Source organism: Primulina eburnea, chromosome 11, assembly GCF_022965805.1.
Source record: "Primulina eburnea isolate SZY01 chromosome 11, ASM2296580v1, whole genome shotgun sequence".
Classification (NCBI taxonomy): Eukaryota; Viridiplantae; Streptophyta; class Magnoliopsida; order Lamiales; family Gesneriaceae; genus Primulina; species Primulina eburnea.
The window spans coordinates 4,439,362-4,457,555 of record NC_133111.1 but is presented as its reverse complement, the minus strand read 5'-3'; the positions used below and the strand labels follow the sequence as shown (position 1 = coordinate 4,457,555).

Genomic DNA, 18,194 nt, shown 5'->3' with positions numbered 1-18,194 from the left:
TTGGATCCAAATTTAAAGGAGGGATTTTTTTGCTTAATATTTTTTAAAAATAAAGATATATATGATCATTTATTTTTCACGAAACTTTAATGTTATTTTTCGTATGTGTTAAAAACGATATTTACCCGAGATATAAAAAATTTTCTACGATCTTTTTGAGCGGGATAGAAACTATTATAATCGAGTTTTGAATCGAAACATCGTCTCAAATTTGAAATTTTGATGTCGACGAAAATGGTGAAGGTCAAATGTTAATTCCAAATCACATTGACTGAACCAAAGTCCAGACAATGAGACTGGCACAGTGTGGCCCTTCCCTTTTTTCACTCGCGCTTCGCTAAGAAAGGCCCAATAAGACTCGGTGGTGCAAGCCATTCTCTCTACACACTTCATGCCCTCCACCGCCCCAGCGGCCGCCGCCGCCGCCGCCGCCGTTATGCAGAATCAAAATTCTACACCCCACCCGTCTTTCAAAACCGAACCGAAACTATTTTCTCAGCTCGACCTCCCGTCATCGTCATCTTCGGCGGTTCCTGTGCGAATCGATGGATTCGAAGAAGACCTAATTTTATCCAAATCGCAGTTCCTGACACGGCCGGAACTGTTAAAGCGCCGTTCACGTAGGGTCAAACAGTTGGCCCGAATTTACAGGGACCACTATTGGGCGTTGATGGAGGATCTCAAATTCAAGTACAGAGAATACTATTGGGAGTTCGGCAAAAGTCCTTTTCAAGAGGACGAAGAGGGAGATATAACTAATTGGAACCGGGGGGACTGCACCATTGTGATCGCAGAGAACGCACATGGAAATGACAATAATGGGAATCCGGGGGTTACAAATAAGAATAATAGTAGGTGTGGGGTTCACGGGTGCAAGGCTAAGGCTATGGCGATGACGAGATTTTGCCATATGCATATACTGTCCGATGCCAAGCAGAAGCTCTACAAGGCTTGCAATTTCTCCATCAAGAGGTTTGGATTTATTTTTATACTATAAACTACTTCGAGGCTGCTAATTATAGTTAATTTACAGCACTATTGTATTATATCCGCAGAGGATTGTGTATTCAAAATTTGTCTGTCTTTTGGGATGATGTTGATTGATTGGGTAGGAGGCACATGTACTCCTGTTCAATAGGAGATAAGCGGACGTCTCTTTGGTTGGTATTTGGAAATGCGTGATTGTTGTGAGGAAAGACTTATTTTTTTTCTTAATTAAAAATAGTAATGGAAATGAAAGTTGGAGGGGATTTTTCATGACTGGTGATGAAATATGGTAGAAAATTACTTAAATTCAAATCAACGAGGTTCGGGGCACGATCATGACCATTCGTCATAATCCTAATATAAAATAAGAGGACGAATCAGACCATTCTTGCTCCACATTACCTGTCTTGTGAAACGCTGGTTAGCGTGAAAGTATGAGCCAGTGACACATGTATGATTCACCCGTTAATTGCGAATTGAGAGCATTTCAGGCCCTTTGGGGTTCTAATCCTTTTGTAAATGCCATGTGTGCTGAACTTGCAAAAATTATTTTGTAATAGATTTTAAACCCGTTGTCGTCGTCCTTGTTTGGGGTTAGATCTTGTCACTGTGAGCCTGTGACATGGAATGATTCCTTTGATTTTTCAAAATTGCGTCGACTGATTTATCTATCACACCGGAAAGGTGGTAATATATTAGCATTCTTAGCATATATTTGAGTGTTTTGTTTTTCGAATTTGTGCTTGCGTAGCCTGATCCCCAATAGTCTATGCTAGGAATTGCTTTATATGATGAGCCTGTTTTAACATCTGACTGCCCAGATCTGATTCCGAGTCTCTTATGAGTTCGTAAACTGATGACGCCACATGCTATCACACCAAATTTCCCTTAACAGAAAGTCAGAAACATTCGAAGGAGAATTAAATAAATTGATACTTCTAAAATAGCTTATTAAATTATGAAATGGAAGCCCACATTTATTTTACTATCTCGTAAATGGCATAGGAAATTTGTTAGATGAAAAAAATAAATAGTTGTCATAAAGAACATCCGAGAATTGAAAGAAGATGTTTAGCTGCTATGTCTTTTGAAAACATGTTCTCTGATCCTTCTAGATATAACCTCTTTAAACATTTTGTTATTGTCAAGTTTTATAACATAGGTTGAAGGTAATGGATATAAGCATTTTTTCCAAACAAAGAGTAATTCTGTTTTTTTTTTTGGCTCAGCTGGATGTATTCATATAAGGATGAAATTAATGCAAGTATTTTGTCATGATCAATGGATTGTTGATTGATGTTGTATACTTTGCTAAAGTGAGGCATAAAACTATCTCTTCATGAAAGTTGCAGCTGTGCTGTGAGCTAATTAACGACTTTGCCTTTAAGCAATCGCTAAAATAGCTCTCCCCTTCGTAAATTTCTTTGGCTCAGCTTGATAAAATACGGGTAAAAAAATAACGTTGAGCTTTAAAACAGTGTTGAGCTACTTGTGGTTGAACTCTGTTTATTGAAGGACATTTAAAATTGGATTTCATATTGACCCGTTACACAATCTAAAGCTCTTCAAAAAGTTCTAACCGAGCTTGGATTGTTTTCTGTTTGACTTGAGCCTGATTTACGTGCCCACTTAACTGGACCTCATAATTTGTGTGATTGGGTATTACAGTTTTATCTGTAACCGAACCTCTTCATTTTGGTGCTTTTGTAGTTTGGTATTGGTACTGATGTGTACCAACACAAATTTGAGTTGATAATATATCCATTTGTACATGGGCTGGCTCTGCGTTATCATTTTCTTTTCTTCCCTCGGCACAAGCATGGCTTTATCATTGCATCCTCAAAATTTATGTAGGTTATAGGAGAATGTGTTGTTTCTACAACAATTTCATTTTGGGGCTCTAATCACTGCTCATGTCTTTAATGCTTTAGATCTTCGTGACATTAATTACATTAATTCTCACCAATAACTTAAGCTTTATATGAGGCAGTTATTCAGTAAGATGTTGGAGTTGGGGCAAATAGCATTCTGCCTCCCGTGTCAACTTTTGGTTAGTAACGATCGGCTGCTATTTCTGCTTGCTTTGGGTGTGGGGGGCTGGGAGGTGTTGCGCTTTATGTGGGTTTCAAATTGACTTTTGTGTCTAAACGTTCGTCCATCTGCATGATCCATGATTTGAATTGGTATTATACTATAGATCGCAAGTGATTAAAATGGACGGTAAGCAAAGATGGTCTTTTATTCCAGACGCTGATTGCCCCATATCTATTTGATTTTGGAGATAACTGTTATTAAATTACTGTTTCTCCATGAGCTGAGAAATATCCTTTGTTCCTGTTTTGAAGCCTTGAACTACCGTTCACATTTACAAAATTACCAAGATTTGTGATGCCTTGATGATGATTACAGTAATATTATTGGTGTGGATTTTTTCGTGCATAAGATCTAAATGGTATCTCAGCTAATTTATCGCCTTCATGGACACTGATTTTCACTACAATGAATTATTTTATTTACTTGAAGTTGACTTTCCTCGCCATTTGTGATTATTTATGCCAGTTCAACCACCGGACCAATACTTTGTGGGAAACCAATACTAAGATCAACTGTCCCTTCTTATTGCCCTATCCATTTTCAAAAGGCTGAAAAGCATATGGCATGTGCTCTCAAGAGAGCGGGACTCAATGTCTCTTCTGCTAGCAAGCTTGCTCCTAAGCTCCACATCCTCATTGCTGAGTATGTCCGACAAATCAAACACAAGAGAAGAACTGCACGAAAAGCAAAGCTGGAACATGCTGTAGTCAAGAAGGAGTACAATTCTTGAAGCTCCTTGCCCTGGAGAAATTATTTGCTTAACATGTGTATTCTTTTAACCTTGATCTAGTTGACGAATCCGCTAGTTGTAAAACAAATGAAGAACTTATTAGGTGCATATGAACTAATTCAAGTTTAATTTGGTACATAAAACCTGTGGCATATGGAATCTTATGCATTAGATCATTGTTCATAACATGTATGAAAGATCCCTGATGAATGCGAGTAAACGATGGATGCTTGATAAGATCATTGTTCTTGGATGAATAGAAAATCACATAATGATATGCTCAGCTGTACTCGAGCTCACGGTTCGCTAGCTGGGCTGATGCAGGTATGGACTTTAATAGTACACTTCTAAGTCTTTTTTTTCTTATGAAAAAGAAAGCTGTTCGCCTTCGGGGCATCCGAAACTGAAACAATGCTGCCCTTGGGAATGACATGCATGGACTTTAATAGTACTCTTTTAAGTCTACTCAAAACCGTTGCTAATTGGCGACGATGTTTTAAACACCGTCGCAGACTTTAGCGACGGTTTGATTTGAGGGACGGAAATAACCGTCGCTAATCAGAAATTTTTTTTGTGGTGCACCACCTCTTTGATGGCGCAAAATGTGCATGGACACTCGCTTCCTTTCCCAGAAATCAGCTCCACCAATATAATAATTATGATAGGTATGAGTAGCTAATTGGAACTATTGGTCGATGTGGTCCAGGAATGAAGCCCCCCACATATAGGGTGATTTATTTATTCGAAACATTTATCGATTTATTTTAATGTTTATCAGATGAATGGCGGTCGGGTTGTGTGTTGTTCGATGCTAGAATTTAAAAAATAACTCATTAGAAACAAGATTGATAATTTTCTGTCTGGATTAAATATGACAAGAATCTCTGGCTGAATAAAATTAGTTTGAAGTGCTGATCTTGAATATGGCAATGAAGTCAAGACCATATAATGCCACATGCACTGAACATAAACGCAGTCAAACTGCTCGATTCACCCACCAATATTAATTGCATTATGCATTGATGGCGATCTTGGCGGTGTTCTCGTCTGCCCAACACATGATACGTGTGTTGAGTGATAAATCATGACCATTTATCCATACATCATGGTTGAATGAGTGACCATGATTTATTCACTCATCAAATGTGTCGCGTGTTTCATGTGCTGAATGGATAAAAACACTGTTCATATGAGTAACATGAACAAAACCCTCACCAAAGTACAGTGGCTATGGTTAATTTTTTATCTATCATATGTATAGAGTGAGACATATTTTGTATATAATTTTTATTATCTAATTGGAATCATGATCCAAAATATCTGAAAATCATCGATTAAAGTTTTCAACTATTTCTGGATTTAAATACAAATTCAGATAATCCTATTTTATCTATCACATTATTTTCACTAACAAAATATCACTCAAAAACTAAGAGAAGAGAATAGCAACATATTTGATGAATTTTAGTAAAGCTCAAATCCTTCTCCCATCTATTGTATGTGTAAACAAAATACAAATATATTTCATTTTTCATTCGTTCCATATATATATATATATATATATATATATATATATATATATATATATATATATATATATATATATATTAGAGTGATCAGTTTGTGGGGGAAACGGGAGTAGAGATTTACTAATTTAAGGCATTAGACAGCATAAATTTGTACAGTTTCTTGGTGAGGGTGAGGGGGGTTGAGATTAAATTAAATGAGTTGTTCCCTACATAGTTGGATGCCTTTTGATTAGCAACGAATAGCAAATTTTCCTTTTTAAAAAACAATAATAATAAATCTTAGATCTTTGTAAAATTGGTGACACGACACTAGATATTACCGGTTTATTTCACCCTACCTTGTGAGGCATTGCCCCCATGAGGTGATCAAAGGCCCAGATTTAAACACACATACACACCATGAAGTGATCAAAGACCCAGATTTAATCACCATGTAAAATCAATGGCTGAGATCCTGTGAGGGCACTGCCCCCACAGGTAGCATCTACTCTACCGATATTACCGATGTGTCTCCAGTGACGAAATAAGAGTTAGAACTTTTATTAAAAAAAATGACAAAAACTTATGTGAGACGGTATCACGGATCGTATTTGTGAGACATATCTCTTATTTGGGTCATCCATGAAAAAATATTATTTTTTATGTTAAGAGTATTACTTTTTATTGTGAATATGGGTAGGGTTGATCTCATAGATTAAGATCCGTGAGACGGTCCACTCAAAAAAAATTGTTTTTATCAAGATCCACCTTTGGGGAGTTGTATGAAAAAAATTTAAAACATGACAATTCAGTTCTAGATAGACTATTTTTTTTAAAAAAAAAATTACTGCAGAAATAAAAAGAATTAGTTAATTGAATTAAAAATTCAATAAATGCATCACTAAATAATAATAATAATAATAATAATAATAATAATAATAATAATACACCATTGTCCTTGAAGTCAAATGGATGGACCAACTTTATGAAGCATACCATGAGGGTGGGGGGCTACAAATCACAAAATGATCATCAAGGTATAATACACTAAATGTAGATTTTTTTTATTAATATCAAAATTTTAGGTATATAATTTTGAGTAGCTATACTGTCTCAAGAATCTTTATTTGTGAGACAGATCAACCTATCAATATTCACAATAAAAAATAATACTCTTAGCATAAAAAGTAATATTTTTTCATGGATGATCCAAATAAGAGATTCGTCGCACAAAATACGATCTATGAGACCGTCTCACACAAGTTTTTGTCTATAATTTATGTACACAATTTTAATATAAAAAGTAGAATATTTGGCAACTTCACCTATAATCAATAATTTTGGACAATACACCATTTTTGGTATAATCCACCTCAAATCAAATTAAATCAATGAGAATTTTGTCGTCATCTTTTATATTTTTAATGGGAATCTTTTCCAAATATCAACATATCAAAGGTACAATTTTGTCAGCACATTCAATAAAAAACCATTAAAATCATAAAATAAAAATAAAAAATACTTTAAAAATTTGACCATATATATAAAATACAAAAATCGTAAAAAACTAAATATATAAAAATAAAAATCATAATTTTTTCTTAATATATGTCATGACGCTACCCTAGGCATATCGCAAAAAGTATATTATGTAATATATATATCACATGAGACAAATGAATATAAAAAGTCTTATGTGAGACTGTCTCACAGATCTTAATCTGTGAGACGGGTCAACCCTACCCATATTCACAATAAAAGTAATACTCTTAGCATAAAATTTAATATTTTTTCATGGATGACCCAAATGAAAGATCCGTCTCACAAATACGATACGTGAGACCGTCTCACACAAGTTTTTGGCGAATATAAATTAAGAAGGCAAGTTGGACAGCGACGAAAAAGCTTCAACTAATTTTTATGCCTGTGCGCGCGATAATTTAATGCACGTATCCTGTTTCTCTTTTAGGGCCCCATATATGTATACAGTGATGATGTCTAGTACCATAAATTCAATAATTTCAAGAATTAATTGCTCCCAACTTCCTAGTTTCTTTACAATATACGGCCATTCAAAATTATTTAATAAAGTTGGTGTTCGTTGGAAAATAATATATATTAATTTCTGATCAGAGATATGATCCTAATTAACTTCTTCATTCCAACATACATATTACTTTTAAATAGCGACGGAATCAGAAATATGACTCTGATCAAGCTAGAATTTTAAACTATAGAATCTTTTGCTATTTTAAATTGATTTACTTGAACTAATATCATATTATTTCAAGATTATACAAAATTTACATATAAATTTTTAAATAAAAAAATTGGGTCACCGGGACTAAAGTCTGGATGCATGGGCATGTGGCTCCGCCACGGCTCCCAAAGTCTGGTTTTCTTTTTTTTTTTGTTTGTCCGAAATAAATAGAATATATTCATATTTAGTCATATTTCTTCTGTTTTTCCGATATATCATTATTTAATTTGGGTTCTTGTAACAATTAGAAAGATAACAAACCATTTATAGAAACACTCCATGAATAAAAGAAAATGAGAAAAGTTGTTTGTATAATTGATATTTCTAAATGAATTTTTTAATATGTGTGAAAATAAAATATGTCTATATAAATGAAATATTAATTGCCTCATTGATAATAATAATGAGTGTAATTTATCTAAAAGTGCCTCAGATGACATAAAAATTAATATTTTTAATGAGTCGATCAAGTATGATATATGTAACACAAATTAAAATAGGCTCGTTTAATTATTGTTGTCGTTGGGGCATATCTTATCCAATATTTGCATGTGCCATAAACTTGTAACGACAATAACGTTTGATGCATTCGAATTAAAACTTATATTTTTAATTAAAGAATTAGACATACAATTTTGTCAATTAATGGGTTCCAATTAAGTAGTTCTATCCTGATTGCAGCCAGTTATAACAAAGTTCTGTTCTCGTGCAACTCTTATTTTCAACATTCAAATATTCAATACACACATTTTAAATATTATTTTTCAACACTAATTAGCTTCTTCATTCCAACATACATATTACTCTTAAATAGTGACGGAGCTAGAAATATGACTCTGACCAAGCTAGAATTTTAAACTATAGAATCTTTTACTATTTTAAATTGATTTACCTGAGCTAATATCATATTATTTCAAAATTATACAAAATTTACATATAAATGTTTAAATAAAAAAATTGGGCCACACAAACTAAAGTCCGGATGCATGAGCATGTGGCTCCGCCACTGCTCCCAAAGTCTGGTTTTCTTTTTTTGTTTGTTTGAAATAAATAGAATATATTCATATTTAGTCATATTTCTTCTGTTTTTCCGATATATCATTATTTAATTTGGGGTCTTGTAACAATTAAAAAGATAACAAACCATTTATAGAAACACTCCATGAATAAAAAAGAAAATGAGAAAAGTTGTTTGTATAATTCATATTTCTAAATGAATTTTTTAATTTGTGTGAAAAAAAAATCTGTCTATATAAATGAAATATTAATTTGACTCATTGATAATAATAATGAGTGTAATTTATCTAAAAGTGCCTCAGATTTAATTTTTTGACATAAAAATTAATATTTTTAATGATTCGATCAAGTATGATATATGTAACACAAAATAGACTCGTTTAATTATCGTTGTCGCTGGGGCATATCTTATCCAATATTTGCATGTGCCATAAACTTGTAACGACAATAACGTTTGATGAATTCGAATTAAAACTTATATTTTTAATTAAATAATTAGACATAAAATTTTGTCAATTAATGGGTGCCAATTAAGTTCTATCCTGATTGCAGCCAGTTATATAACAAAGTTCTTCTGTTCTCGTGCAACTTTACTTTCTTTATTTTGATCTTTTTTTTTTATTAGAAATCACTAAATCCGCGGAATATTACTTAGTTGGTACTGAAATTTTCATGTGTTGTTATTGTAGCAAGAATAAAATCTATGTTACTGGTTACATACATTAAAACTCATATAAGAAAAAATGAAGGATAAAAATAAAGCAAAAAATCTCCAAATATTTCGAAATTATAGAAAAAAACTTATTGTTTTTCTTTATTTTTGCTTAACTAGGTTTAGCGCGTATACAATATATACTTTATTCTCGTAACATAGGCCACATAGAAGAATGTCGTCCAAATAAGCATTATTCAGTTGATTTAGACTTTTAGTGGTTGCAAACGAGAAAGGATCAAATAAAAACAATCCAAGTTAATTACCGGATAAAAATCAAATTTTAACAAGTTACAAAACTAAAATCCAAGATTAAAATAAAATTGCAATTTTCTCCCGAGCTCGAGTAGATCTTGACTCTTAAGTCGTTAAGTCGAGTTCGAGTATGATATGTCGGGTCTGAATATTTGAGTGAGAGCAGCTAGTAATGTATTATAAATATTTACGAAGTGTTTTAACAGATGAATCAATTAGTTTTACAAAAATGAATAGGTTGTTGGAATTTGTTCAAAGTTACAAATATATAAATAAAAAAAAAAAGGATGTTTATTTCCTATTTGGCTATCCTAATTTCAATTCAAATGATGCGATAAATTTGAAGCGGTGCAATGGTTCTGAACCAAATGTCATGCATGTTCGGAAGAGCCACTCTTAACGGTTATATTTGATCGAAAAGATGTGATGAAAAGTGTTTTTCAATATCTATAAATAACAGATAACACTTTGAAAAATTGATAGCAAGAAAAAACATCAATCGTAAAACAACCAACAATTCTCAAATTTCTGAAAAATACTTTCTTCAAGTTTTCACAGCAGTGTTCTTTATTTTTGCTATACAAAGGATACGTAAGGCTTGGAAAATCCTACAAGCTATTTGCATTTGAGAACCCAATAGCAATCTTATAGAGGGTGCAAATATCGCTTAAGGACAGCGAATCATTTTCGTGGTTCAAGCCAGTACCTGATCTGATATTGGTTTTACGTTTCTATTTTCATCTTCATTTCTTCAATAGAGTTTTTATCAACAATCTTAAGCGATATTTTGTTTCTGATAAATGGAGACTGAAACTACACTGGCTACAATGAAGTTGATGAATCAAGACATGATCAAACTGGACAGGTTTGACGGTACGAACTTCAAGCGATGGCAAGACAAACTGAAATTTCTCCTTACGGCGATGAAGATTTTCTACATTCTCGATCCAAATTTAGAAAGCATTCCGGAACCGACTGATGGTGAAGAAAAGGATCTAAGGGCAAAAAGAGAGAAAAGGCAAGAAGATGAATTGATATGTCGGGGTCACATTCTAAATGCACTCTCAGACAGGCTCTATGATTTTTATATAAATACAACATCAGCAAGAGAAATTTGGGAAGCACTTGAAGCAAAATACAAAACAGAGGAAGAAGGTACGAAAAAATTTTTAATCTCCAAGTATTTTGACTTCAGGATGTTAGATAATGTGCCTATTTTGCAACAAATTCATGAGTTGCAAGTGATTGTTAACAAGTTAAAAGCAGTAAAAATTGAAGTACCAGAAACTTTTCAAGTTGGTGCAATTATTGCAAAATTACCAACATCTTGGAAAGGATACCGAAAAAGGATTCTTCATAGTTCCGAAGAATTTTCTTTGGAAAAGATTCTAAAGCATGTTAGAATTGAAGAAGAATCAAGGGCAAGAGACAAGAATGAAGATTCTTATATAGGCAGTGAGAAAACAAACATCGTGAGTACTTCAAAGTCCAACAAAGGAAATAGCAAACTAAAGAACTTTGGTCCTAAAAAGGATCAAGGTAAATTCAAGAAATCCAAGTCAAGGGGTCCTTGTTATGTTTGTGGAAAACCAGGGCATTATGCTCGTGATTGCAGATATAAAAAACATCCCAAAGATGAGGCTAAAGTGAATTGCATGAACGAAGAAATTGTCGCTACAGTAAGCGAAGTTAATGCAATTCAAGGAAAGGTTCCCGGATGGTGGTATGACACCTGTGCGACTGTTCATGTATGTTATGACAAAAATCTCTTCAAGACTTACATTGATGTCAATGATGGCCAAGAGATTCAAATGGGAAATGAAGGACGCTCCAGAATTATGGGTAAAGGAAATGCTGAGATTTTCTTTACTTCTGGCAGGAAGATTATGTTAACAAATGTACTTCATGTTCCTGATATGAACAGAAATTTAGCCAGTGGTGTTCTCTTAGGAAATGCGGGTCTTAAGTCCGTCTATGAAGCCGGCAAACTCACATTGACTAAGAATGGAAATTGTGTTGGAAAAGGTTATTCAAATGAAGGAATGATCAAGCTTTGTACTGTTGAAAATGAAATTAATAAAGTTCATTCTACTTATATGTTGTCTTCTTTTAATTTATGGCACGGTAGATTAGCACATATAGGTAAAAGTACTATGAAAAGGATGATAAAATATGGTTTATTTCAATGTGATATGAATAATACTGAGAAATGTGAAATATGTGTTAAATCTAAAATGACTAAGAAACCTTTTCAAAGTGTGGAAAGATCATCTAGTCTTTTAGATATTATTCACTCTGACATATGTGAATTAAATGGCATGTTAACAAGAGGTGGTAATAGATATTTTATCACATTTATAGATGATTGTTCTCGGTTCACATATGTATACTTACTTAAGCAGAAAGATGAGGCCTTTAATGCGTTTAAGATATACAAGGCCGAAGTAGAAAATCAATTAAATAAGAAAATTAAAATATTTAGAAGTGATAGAGGTGGTGAGTACTTTTCTAGTGATTTTAATGTCTTCTGTGAACAAAATGGAATTGTTCATCAATGCTCAGCACCAAGAACACCCGAACAAAATGGATTGGCTGAAAGAAAAAATAGAACATTCTTAGAAATGGTCAATTCTATGTTACTACATGCAAATTTACCATTTAATTTGTGGGGAGAAGCTTTACTAAGTGCGTGTCATATTACCAATCGTATTCCTTCAAAGAAGACAAAGGTTTCTCCTTATGAAATATGGAAAGGTAGGAAACCTAATATTCAATATTTTAAAGTGTGGGGATGTCTTGCTTATTATAAGGACACAAACCCGAAAAGAACAAAGTTGGGTCCAAGAGGGATCAAAAGTGTTCTTGTGGGATATGCAGCTAATAGCAAAGCATATAGACTTCTGAATCTTGAATCAAATGTGATAATAGAATCTCGTGAAGTGGAATTCTTTGAGAATTTATTATCAAGAAGTAATATTTCTCAAAGTCCTAGTACTGAAGAAATTTCAAGTCAAGTTCCTAATTCTGTAAGTTCACAAGGAAAATTTTCTTCAAAAATTATTGATGAAAAATCAAGTGAACTTCGTAGCAGTAAAAGAGTTCGAAAAATAAAAAATTTAGGACAAGATGAAATTGACTCTCAACTTATTTCTATCTACTTAGTAGAGGGAAACAGAGTTGGAGTCATAAAGACTATTCCATTTGTTTTACAAATAGAAGATGATCCTAAATCTTATAAAGAAGCTGTAGCTTCGAGGGACTCCAAATTTTGGAAAGAAGCTATTAAAGATGAGATGGATTCTATTATATCTAATAACACTTGGGAAATTGTTGATTTATACCTAGTGGCTCTAAACCCATTGGTTGCAAGTGGATATTTAAGAAAAAATATAATACTGATGGCACCTTAAATACTTTTAAGGCAAGGTTAGTCGCAAAAGGTTTTCGACAAAAGGAAGGAATAGATTATTTTGATACTTATGCACCGGTAGCTAGAATAACTTCTATTAGAATTCTGTTTGCATTAGCATCTATTCATGATTTTCATATTCATCAAATGGATGTCAAAACAGCATTCTTAAATGGTGGTCTCGAAGAGGAGATCTATATGGAACAACCGGAAGGTTTTGTCCTACCTGGTAATGAACATAAAGTATGTAAACTAATAAAATCACTATATGGTTTAAAACAAGCACCTAAGAATTGGCATGAGAAATTTGATTCTGCTATTATATCATTTGGATTTACACATAATACTGTGGATAAATGCTTGTATACTAGAGTTAGTGATAAGTTTACTGTTATTATTTGTTTATATGTCGATGATATGATCATTGTAAGTGATGACTTACAAGGTATAATGGAAACTAAAAAGTTTCTATCTTCCTCATTCAAGATGAAGGATCTTGGAGAAGTTGATACAATTTTAGGTATCAAAGTGATTAAAAATAGTGGGGGTTATTGCCTAACTCAATCACATTATATTGAGAAAGTGATCCAGAAATTTAATCACTTAAATATCAAAGAAGCTAACACTCCATTTGATCCGAGTATCAAGTTGGTAAAGAATAATGAAAGGGCCGTTGCTCAACTTGAGTATGCAAGTGTCATTGGAAGTCTCATGTATGCACTTCAAAGCACAAGACCGGATATTGCATATGCTGTTAGTAAATTAAGTAGATTTACTAGTAATCCAAGTCATGAGCATTGGAAGGCTATTGGAAGAGTTCTTGGTTATTTAAAGAAAACTAAGAATTTATGCCTACATTATTCCAGATTTCCAGAAATTTTGGAAGGATATTCAGATGCAAGTTGGATATCAAGTATTGGTGATAATAAGTCCACATCTGGATGGATTTTTATGTTAGGAGGAGGTGCTGTTTCTTGGAGATCAAAGAAACAAACTTGTATCACTCATTCTACTATGGAATCGGAATTTGTGGCTTTGGCGGATACAGGAAAAGAAGCCGAGTGGCTAAGAGATCTTTTATTTGAGATACCGTGGTTTTCAAATAAAATCTCTTCAATATCTATTTTATGTGATAGTCAAGCCACTTTAGCCAGAGCGTATAGTGATATATATAATGGAAAATCTAGACATATTAGTCTAAGACATGATTACGTAAGGAAATTAATCAAAGATGGAATAATTTCTCTTACATTTGTGAAGTCAAATGCGAATTTGGCTGATCCATTTACGAAGGCTCTTACTAGAGAGTTAGTGAGATCCACATGTACGAGAATGGGACTTAAACTCATTGACTAATTTATTGATGATGGCAACCCTACCTATGATTACTTAACCAGTTATACAAGGTTCAAAGGGTAACAACAAGTCATCAATGAATGTTTAGCATTTATATTTGAAGTCCCATTAACAGAAAGTGCTAGAGATGTTACTAATGGAGGGATGAGTTATTAAACTCTTAATAAAGCTCAGTACATAGTACAAGTATATAATGTAACATATACACTGGAAGAGCTTTACCTATATGAATTTTGAAGTGGTGCCGCTTCGATCAAGTGTTGGAGTTTTCTCTTGTAAAAAAATTCATGAAATAGGATGAGCGCACGGCCATAACATGTGCTAAGTGAGTTAATTTTGTGAACTTGAAAAATTGATAAGTGTTTATGTGGAAATAGCTTACCGGTAGTATCACAAGAAATAATTGGTTCAAAGCTTTCATGCTACCTTTAATTTCGATATTACTTTGTGATTTATTTTCTAAAGTATGGTTCAAATCAAAAGATACCATGCTGTATTAATAAACATTGTTAAATTTGAGGACCGATATATTTGTTATATTTTGAACAAGTGGGGGATTGTTGGAATTTGTTCAAAGTTACAAATATATAAATAAAAAAAAAGGATGTTTATTTCCTATTTGGCTATCCTAATTTCAATTCAAATGATGCGATAAATTTGAAGCGGTGCAATGGTTCTGAACCAAATGTCATGCATGTTCGGAAGAGCCACTCTTAACGGTTATATTTGATCGAAAAGATGTGATGAAAAGTGTTTTTCAATATCTATAAATAACAGATAACACTTTGAAAAATTGATAGCAAGAAAAAACATCAATCGTAAAACAACCAACAATTCTCAAATTTCTGAAAAATACTTTCTTCAAGTTTTCACAGCAGTGTTCTTTATTTTTGCTATACAAAGGATACGTAAGGCTTGGAAAATCCTACAAGCTATTTGCATTTGAGAACCCAATAGCAATCTTATAGAGGGTGCAAATATCGCTTAAGGACAGCGAATCATTTTCGTGGTTCAAGCCAGTACCTGATCTGATATTGGTTTTACGTTTCTATTTTCATCTTCATTTCTTCAATAGAGTTTTTATCAACATAGGTATGTTTTCATCCGCAAAAATGGAAGTCGGGAGCTGCTGTTTCGACAGCTCCAGCGTTTTCAAAATCGAATCACAAAGATTTCACGTCTGCTTGCAATCCCATGTGGTCCCCTGGATCCGCGCACTGACTAGTATATATAAATGGTCGAGTCAAGACAAGAGTATACACAAACAAACACAATATCAAATCATGGGAACTCTCGAACCTAACCACCCTTCTTCCATCCAAGACTTGAAGGTCACCATCCACAGCTCATCTCTAATATCACCATCCCGACAGAGTTCTCAAACCCCGAAACCCATTTTCTTGTCCAACATCGACAAAGTCCTCAATTTCAATGTCCAGACAGTGCATTTCTTCCCTCCGAACCCTGAGTTTCCCCTTGAAGTTGTGGCCGCTAGGCTTAAAAAGGCTATAGAGAAACTAGTCATGGTTCCGTATGATTTCTTGGCAGGGAAGTTGATACTGAACCACCAGTCCGGGCGGCCGGAGATCGAGTGTAACGGGCCGGGTGTAGGCTTCGTGGTGGCTTCGGCCGACATTACGATGGAGGAGATTGGGGATTTGGTGTATCCTAATCCAGCATATAGGGAGCTTATCATCCAGAGGTTGGATGATGTTGAAGGTGATCAGCCACTTTGCATTTTTCAGGTACATATGCACATGCATGTTCTCGATCTAAAATATTTTTAATGCCACATGCTAGTAAGAAAAATTTCAGGAAAAAAATTATAATTATTTTTAGTTAACATTCATCTCAAACGATCTCACAGATCGTATTTTGTGTGACAAATATCTTATTTGGGTTATTTATGAGACCGTTTCACAGGAGTTAAATAACATTAATTAAAGAGTTGAGTACTGTATCACTTACGCCTTTAATTAACCTAAGCAAATAAATTTTTTTGTGATTTATTTACAAATATTCGAGTATTGCATTCCGGGATTTCATTAAAGTTGCAATATTTTGTGGATGAATTTGAATTTAAAAACTTTAAATTTTTTGGTTTGTTTGTAGGATCATTAATCATGGCCGAACATAGTCATTGTCATATCATTAATTTTCTACCTATATAAAAATAAATAAATAAGCTTTTATTTATTTATTTTTAGTTTAAGCCATTAAATATTTCATAAATGAGCACGGGTTGGTGAACCCTACTCTCTCTACTCGCAAATATTTAATATATGTACTTGACCGCCTTTACTTTTTCGATTTCCTGAAATATCTTGAAAAATTTGTAACTATTTTTTAAATTAATTAAAGAGTAGGTCTTTTATGAGACGTTACCAATGAGACGGGTCAATCCTACCGATATTCACAATAAAAAATTAATACTCTTAACATAAAAAGTAATATTTTTTCATTGATGACTCAAATAAGAGATCTATCTCACGAAATACGACCAGTGAGACGGTCCACACAAGTTTTTGCCTAAATTAAATTCATAAATCGAATTTCAATCCTCGTTCTTTGATCAAGTTAAGTAATTATTTTTTGCCCTTAAATTTGTAGGTGACTTCGTTCAAGTGTGGTGGTTTTGTATTGGGAACGTCAGCTAATCATATGTTGTTTGATGGAATGAGCTTCAAACATTTCTTGGAAAACCTAGCTTCACAAGCTTTTGAGGATAAGCCATTAGCCACGGTTCCATGCAATGACCGTCGCCTCCTCGCTGCTAGGTCTCCGCCGCAAGTCACGTTCCCTCACCCTGAATTACTCAAACTCAAACTCCCGATTGGCGAAGAATTAGCAAATCTCGAGTTCCAGGCCGAACAAGAGGACCTAGAATTCAAGATCATGAACTTGAGCCCCGATGATGTAAGTTTCTTGAAGGAAAAGGCGAAAACTAGTATAGGGACTGAAATGATCAGAACTGGAACCCTAGAAACCCCCAAGATCACCAGCTTCAATGTCGTCGCCACGCATATCTGGCGGTGCAAGGCGCTGTCGCGTGACGTCGAAAACAACGCTGATCGGCTCTCGACGATTCTCTTCTCCGTGGACATACGCTCCCGGCTGAGGCCGCCGCTGCCACTCTCCTACTCCGGCAACGCGGTGCTCCCTGCTTATGCATCAGCCAAATGTTCGGAGCTCGAACACGAACCGTTCTCCAAGTTAGTGGCCATGGTCTCGGAGGGGGCGAGCCGCATGAACAACGATTACGCCAGGTCCTCCATAGACTGGGGGGAGATATACCGAGGGTTTCCAGACGGGGAGTTCTTGATTTCTTCATGGTGGAAACTAGGGTTTGACGAGGTGGTGTACCCGTGGGGGAAATCGAGCTACGGTTGCCCCGTCGTGTACCATAGAAAGGATATCATATTGCTGTTTCCTGAGATCGCCGGAGCTTCGTCCGCCAATAATGGAGTCAATGTCTTGGTCGCATTGCCACCTAAGGAATTGGAAAAATTCCAATCTCTCTTTCACAAGTTCTTGAAATGAGCGATTAATGCATGCATGAGATGAAACAGTATTGCTTAATTTTCTTGCAGTTTGTCAAAGTTTGGGATTTAGCATATATATATATATATATATGATGGTATTATTACAGTTTGTGAGGTACTAGAAAATATCAATTATACTCTATCTTCGTTCGTCTCAAATATATATATATTGCATTTCTTTTTCCGCAAATATACATTCGAAGTTCTTAATTAAATATTACCTATTAACTAAGTATTACAAGACGTGTAATAATTTCTTGAGTAGGTCTATGGTGAAACGGTCTAATGAATCTTTATCTGTGAGACGAGTTAACTCAATCTTAG

General features: G+C 34.2%; 2 protein-coding genes across 2 annotated transcripts; both read left to right on the top strand.

Moving 5' to 3' along the window:
* Nucleotides 1–283: 283 nt before the first annotated feature.
* LOC140804853 (uncharacterized) lies at nt 284–4,048 on the top strand. The gene is made up of 2 exons (XM_073161005.1): nt 284–972; nt 3,547–4,048. The coding sequence occupies exons 1-2, from the start codon at nt 392–394 to the stop codon at nt 3,809–3,811; spliced, it is 846 nt and encodes a 281-aa protein (XP_073017106.1). The 5' UTR covers nt 284–391; the 3' UTR covers nt 3,812–4,048.
* Nucleotides 4,049–15,573: 11,525 nt separating this feature from the next.
* Nucleotides 15,574–18,012, top strand: LOC140804310 (acyltransferase GLAUCE-like). The gene is made up of 2 exons (XM_073160228.1): nt 15,574–16,073; nt 16,939–18,012. Exons 1-2 carry the CDS (start codon nt 15,612–15,614, stop codon nt 17,866–17,868), a joined length of 1,392 nt encoding a protein of 463 aa, XP_073016329.1. The 5' UTR covers nt 15,574–15,611; the 3' UTR covers nt 17,869–18,012.
* The last annotated feature ends 182 nt before the right edge of the window (nt 18,013–18,194 follow it).

What these genes read in the sequence shown, in the direction of transcription:
- LOC140804853 (XM_073161005.1), top strand. Translation starts at nt 392, where the DNA reads ATGCCCTCCACCGCCCCAGCGGCCGCCGCCGCCGCCGCCGCCGTTATG. An exon ending in TGCAATTTCTCCATCAAGAG is followed by an intron (nt 973 to 3,546) that starts GTTTGGATTTAT and finishes TATTTATGCCAG; the next exon opens with TTCAACCACCGGACCAATAC.
- LOC140804310 (XM_073160228.1), top strand. Translation starts at nt 15,612, where the DNA reads ATGGGAACTCTCGAACCTAACCACCCTTCTTCCATCCAAGACTTGAAG. An exon ending in AGCCACTTTGCATTTTTCAG is followed by an intron (nt 16,074 to 16,938) that starts GTACATATGCAC and finishes TTAAATTTGTAG; the next exon opens with GTGACTTCGTTCAAGTGTGG.